The 6000-nt window shown below is 41.9% G+C and overlaps 1 protein-coding gene across 2 annotated transcripts in view; it reads right to left on the reverse strand.

The window, feature by feature from the left end:
* ANAPC5 (anaphase promoting complex subunit 5) overlaps window positions 1–5666 on the reverse strand; it is a 44310-nt gene extending 38644 nt beyond the window's left edge. For both annotated transcript variants that reach the window (XM_049619364.1, XM_049619363.1), the window contains exons 1-3: window positions 5340–5666; window positions 1769–1848; window positions 775–884 (exon numbers count right to left, since the gene is read on the reverse strand). In XM_049619364.1, the coding sequence (XP_049475321.1) occupies window positions 775–884; window positions 1769–1848; window positions 5340–5546 (397 nt within the window). In that variant the 5' untranslated portion in view covers window positions 5547–5666. The remainder of the gene's footprint in view (window positions 1–774; window positions 885–1768; window positions 1849–5339) is intronic.
* Between the last annotated feature and the right edge of the window lie 334 nt (window positions 5667–6000).

Consider the following 6000-nt stretch of genomic DNA (forward strand, 5'->3'; position numbering starts at 1 on the left):
TGTTGCAATCTTGCTTCAAAAGCATCAAAAAGAGACGTTTGCAGTTTCTATTCCCTCCACCTAGAATGTTCTTCCCCATCTCTTACAAAACTGGTTTCCTCTTCTAATGCGTCGCGCAGTCCCCAATCCACTCCCCACCCCTGCACTCCATCATCTTTAGCCATCCAATATCTTTTTTCATGGCTATTGGAACTATTTGAATTATCTTATTTACCTATTTACTTTTCACCATCTGGCCCCACCCCACCAGTACGTGATCTCCTTAAGAGGAAGGTCCCTATCTATCTTGTAAGTCCAGAGCCTGGCACACAGGCGATCAACAATAGCTGATGTTGAATAACATAAAAACTACCGTGTGAAAAAGCCAAATGGATGCAGCATGGATATAAAGCTAATAGGAAAGCATCAAGAAAGTTCACATATGCCCTCAATAACATATTCTTACTTAATTCTTTTCATAAAAGTTTAGTTGGTGACCCTGACTTAGGGAGTTGCACAATGCAGACCAGGAATCCAGAGGACCGTAGGAAGGAGCCATGAACCCCTAAAAGCCCGCAGGACTGGGCTAATCGTTGGACTACTACAGACAAAACAGAAGACGCTTTTCTACAAGACAAGTATTTAAACATAGAACAAAATGGCAAGGCAGTAAGTACAAACTAAAACACGTCCCACTGTGTTTGTTCAGAGATAGCAGAGTGATGACAGATATGATTTAGAAAGCTGCTCACTTCAATGAAAATATTCTCTGCTCTCCTTAGAAGAGCTTCATACCTACTACACTCGTTTTGTGAACCTCTGGTTCAGTTCCAGAAAAAGAATCTGACAGGTCATCAAAAAATTGTTCCATATCTTTCAATTCGCCTTCAGCCATCAGTTTGATTCTGAAAGAGAAAATTGAGGTGCACATTTTAGGAAGGCCCTTTAAACATCTTCCATGTTTCACATTCCACAATTATCTCCAATAAATCTATTTTAAAAGCAATTCAGAGATTCATAGAAAATGGTGGCACATAAAACAAACTTGATAATTCAAAATGTCACTCCCATTATTCTGAAAAGTATCACCGTTTTCATCATAAAACCTGTCAGAGTAACACATCAGCTAGCAAAATGGAATTCCCTGCAGCAAATAAAAGAACAAGGTAGATCCATACAGAAAAATAAATTTTGAAATAGGTTTAATGTTAACTACCATTTTTCAAAAAAAAAAAAAAAAAGTAGGGGCACCTGGGTGGCTCAGTCAATTAAGGGTCCAACTCTTGGTTTCATAGCTCAGGTCATGATCTCACGGTTCGTGAGTTCGAGCTGCCCATCAGGCTTGTTGCTGTCAGTGCAGAGCCTGCTTCAGATCCTCTGTCCTCTTCTCTCTCTGCCCCTTCCCGGCTTGTACTCTCTCTCAAAAACAAATAAAAAACGTGGCGCCTGGATGGCTCAGTCGGTTAAGTGTTCATGGGTTCAAGCCCCGTGTCAGGCTCTGTGCTGACAGCTCAGAGCCTGGAGCCTGCTTCGGATTCTGTCTCCCTCTTTCTCTGCCCCTCCTCCACTTGCACTGTGTCTCTCTCTCTCTCAAAAATAAATAAACTTAAAAAAAAATTAAAATAAAATAAAAAACATTAAGAAAAAAGTAAAGTTCTTAGGAAAACTGAGTTTTTGTTTACTGAGACTTACAAAGATATGTTTTTAGAGAATTCATTACCATGTGCACTTCTCTAATTTTCATCTACGTAAACATATTCTCATATATACAGAAGAAAAGGAAGCTTACCTGATCTGTACTGAATTTGCCAGCTGGGGACAAGATTCTTCAATTAACTTGTATAGTTTAGACAGTGTAATATCTGGGCCCTGGGTAAAGGAGATAGGGAGGTTATGGATAAATTTTAAGGAGCTGGAGAATGATAAACAGTTGTAAACATGAATTTCTCTCTGCTTTAACAATTATTCCAAACATGAAATCTCAAATCAGGAAGAAAAAAAAAAAAAAAAAAACTAAACTAAAGCACTAAAGTAATACTTTACATTTGCATAGCATTCTTGTTTCATCTGCGGAATAGTTTAAAATGGGAACAAAACAGAGACCCTGTAGTCTGAGGACCTGCTGTTCTTTCCTTCTTAATTTTGTAATCATGGCAAAGCTGTAGCCTCTCTGAGCCCTAGTTTCCTTCATCAGTAAAACGGAGATAATAATAACCATCTCCCTTGCTTGTGTCAGAAAGAGTAAAAAAAGGCTAAGTGCTTCATAAACTGGAAGACATTATACAAACGTAGGTGTCCTATTTTTCACAAACATAATCTTACTTGATCCTTCCCCAAACCTTGTAAGGTAGGCAGACATACTATGCGCCCAAGTCCATAAAACACACCAGTAGAGACAAGGAGTATGCAACCTCAGCTGTCAAGACTACAATCTAGGGGCGCCTGGCTGGCTCAGTTGGTGGAACGTGACTCTTGATGTCAGGGTTGTGAGTTTGAGCCCCACCTTGGGTATAGAGATTACTTAAATATAAAATCTTTAAAAAAGAAGAAGAAGACGACAACTACAATATAACTGAGGTTTAAAAACTAAACACTGGGGGCGCCTGGGTGGTTCATTTAGTTTGGCGTCCAGCTCTTGGTTTCAGCTCCAATGGTGATCTCACAGTTGTGAGATCAAGCCCTGCATCTCTGAACTCTGTGCTGATGGCTTGGGGCCTGCCTGGGATTCATTCTCTCTCTCTCTCTCTCTCTCTCTCTCTCTCTCTGCCCTTCCCCCCTCACTCACTCTCTTGCTTGCCTGCTCTCTCCCTCTCTCAAAATAAATAAATAAACTAAAAAAAAAAAAAAAAACTAAACAGTGAATCTTTTTTGGAGAGTAAGTTGACACTATATATGCTAATTTCAGATGTGGCTAACCCAGCAATTCCACTTGTAGGGAAGGTACATTCGGCATGCATTGTTTGAAATGAAGAAAAACTGAAAAGCACCTATAAGTCCATTAATAAAGAGTTAATCTATAATTTATAATAAATTATAAATGTATTTAAATATTAATTAAAGTTAGGAGTTATGTTTCTTTTCTTATTGTGGAATACACTGCAGCTGTTTAAAAAAGAAAAAAAAAAAAAAAAGAATGAGGTAGCTCTATTCAAATGTGCTGATATGGGAAGGTCTCCAAGACTGGTTAAGTGAAAGGAGCAAGCTGTAGAATAGAAGTCACATTTATGTAAAAAAACAAAAAAAAAAACCTTTTTAAAAATTTAAGCAGAATTAAAAGGATGCACACATATATATATATACTTAAAACCATATGCCTCCATCTATCTATATACAGGCATTTAGCAAAAGGTCTAGAAAGATCCATTCTGGCCTGTGGCCGAACGAACATTAACAGTGATAATCTCTGAAAGGGAAAAGGATTGGAGGCCATGCAGAACCATAACCTTTCACTCCATCAATTTTAGGATCAGCTGAAGTTTTTACAATGAATCTTTGTGTGTTAGTTAAGTAGTTAAAAATTAACAAATTTGGGGGTACCTGGGTGGCTCAGTCCGTTGAGCAACAGACTCTTGATCTCAGCTCAGGTCATGATCTCACAGTTTCTTCAGTTTGAGACCCACACTGGGCTCTGCACTGACCATGCACAGAGCGTGCTTGGGATTCTCCCTCTCCCTCCCTTTCTGCCCCTTCCCCACTCTCTCCCTCTCAAAATACATAAGTAAACTTTAAAAAATGAATTTTTAAAAATTCACTGTTTAAAGCCAAATTTTGCAAAGGAATTGGGAGTCTGGTTGGAATGTTACTACACCACATAGTATTCAGCCAAAGAACCCAAAGGAAAATCTAGGACAAAAAACACGGTACGAGCAAAGGTAGAAAGATGTGTGAGTTAAAACACAAGTACTGTTTTGTTTCTTTTCTCTATTACCAAATCTTTTCGTATTATAACTTTTATTTCAATAGTGGGGAAAATGTATTTGTAATAATAGTAATGAGGCTAGGACTGGGAGCTACAAGTAATAAAGACCCCATTCCTTTTTTTTTTTTTTTTTCAACGTTTTTAATTTATTTTTGGGACAGAGAGAGACAGAGCATGAACGGGGGAGGGGCAGAGAGAGAGGGAGACACAGAATCGGAAACAGGCTCCAGGCTCCGAGCCATCAGCCCAGAGCCTGACGCGGGGCTCGAACTCACGGACCGCGAGATCGTGACCTGGCTGAAGTTGGACGCTTAACCGACTGCGCCACCGAGGCGCCCCAAGACCCCATTCCTTTTATTCAACCAGGTGGGCAAGCCACTTAACCTCTGGGTCCTCAGTACCCCTTCTCTCCCCCAATATACGGGTGATAGACTGTAAAAAGTCAAGTATATTGATAATGCGGGGGCCCAGGACTCCAGATCTTTGTTTCTGCCACCACTGCTCAATAGCCAAGTGCTCATCCTTCAGTACCACTTCTTCTAAGACCTCCCACTCCACCTGAGTTCACACATCTGCCACAACAGGGTTTATTCCATTTCACTTATTCCACACGTTTACTTAGGCGCTCTACTCAGCTGTGGGGATCTAAGAGTGAACAAAAGTAGGATAAAACACTGCCCTCATTGAAGTTAGTCTACTAAGGGAGAGACATTAGTCATAAAATCACACACATAAATGAAAACAAAAAACCCCACAACCTATATAAAAGAAGGTACGTGCTTTATGAGAATACATGAAAATGAAAATAGTTAACATTGAGCATTTACTATGTGCCACAAACTATGTGCTTTCCATGGACCTTCTAATTTAATTCAGCCATCCCCAAACAGTTTCTATCATTGTCCTCCTTTTACAGAGAATCCAAAGACCCAGGTAGATTATAGAACTTGCCACAGTCACACAGCCAGTACGTGGTGAAACTATAACCTGAGTCGGCGAAATGAAATAAAACATGCGAGGTGCTTAGCAAACAGGAAGTGTTCGATGTTAGTTATAGGTCATTATTACTACTTATTGCGGTCCTCTAGGTGTCTGTATGATTCATCTGTCTCCAACTCTCAGGACTACGTGTAGCCCCTTTCTATAGAAGACGCAGGATGTCAGAAAATAACTCCTACCCAGTCACTCAGCTAATAAATGCTGGAACCAAATATGAACCTGCAAGAAAAAAATGCATGTAACAGCGCCTAGCCCATGGTAAGCACTCAGTTAGCAGGTGGTATTAACTCCTTTATTTATTTTTATTTTTTCGGTCCTCCAGGGCTGAAAGAGTATCTGATGAACACTCGCGCCCCCAGGCCCAGTGAGGTGTCCCGCACAGAACAGGTGCTCAGAAAAGGTTTGCTGAATGAGCGGGAGCCGGTCGGTGGGGGCCGCTCACCTGCAACAGCGGCAGGAGCAGCTGGTTGAGCCTCCGCCGCTCCATGAGGCTGACGGCGCCCTCGCCCGTGCGGCCCATCTCGTTCAACAGCACCAGCACTGCGATCTTATACGGAGTCACCCAGTCCTTGATGCCGAACACGTTGGCGTGCACTACCCCATTGGTCATCATGGGGTTGAAGTACAGGCTCTCGTGGACACTGGCCATGGCGCCCCGGGACTAAGCCCAGGAGCCGGGCCGACCGCCGGGTTCCCGCTTGAAACACACCACAGCCAGCCCTAGGCCTCAGTTCGCCCGCGCTGTAGCCCAGGATACGGGCATCTTCGCCGTTGGCCAATCAGAGAAGCCAGACCAAAGCACATGGAAGGGCTACAGCCAATCAGAATGTCCAGGGGTGCTGCGCAGGGTGGGGCAAAGGCGGTGTACTTAAAGACTGAGTCCCTACAGAAACTCGAATGAAAGGAGCAGGTTCCGGGGTGACTTGGAATGGAACCGTGGAAGGGAGCTGACGCTTGAGAACCGGAGCTGAACAGGTTGTGGTGCGGCGACTGCCCTTTTGTTTAATTCGAAAACAGTTAAAATTGAATTTTGAAACGAAGCAACAAAATTGAATTTGTACCTTTAAAATTTGTATTTGATCCATTATGTTAATTTCTAAATT

Source organism: Panthera uncia (assembly GCF_023721935.1).
Source record: "Panthera uncia isolate 11264 chromosome D3 unlocalized genomic scaffold, Puncia_PCG_1.0 HiC_scaffold_8, whole genome shotgun sequence".
Taxonomy (NCBI): domain Eukaryota; kingdom Metazoa; phylum Chordata; class Mammalia; order Carnivora; family Felidae; genus Panthera; species Panthera uncia.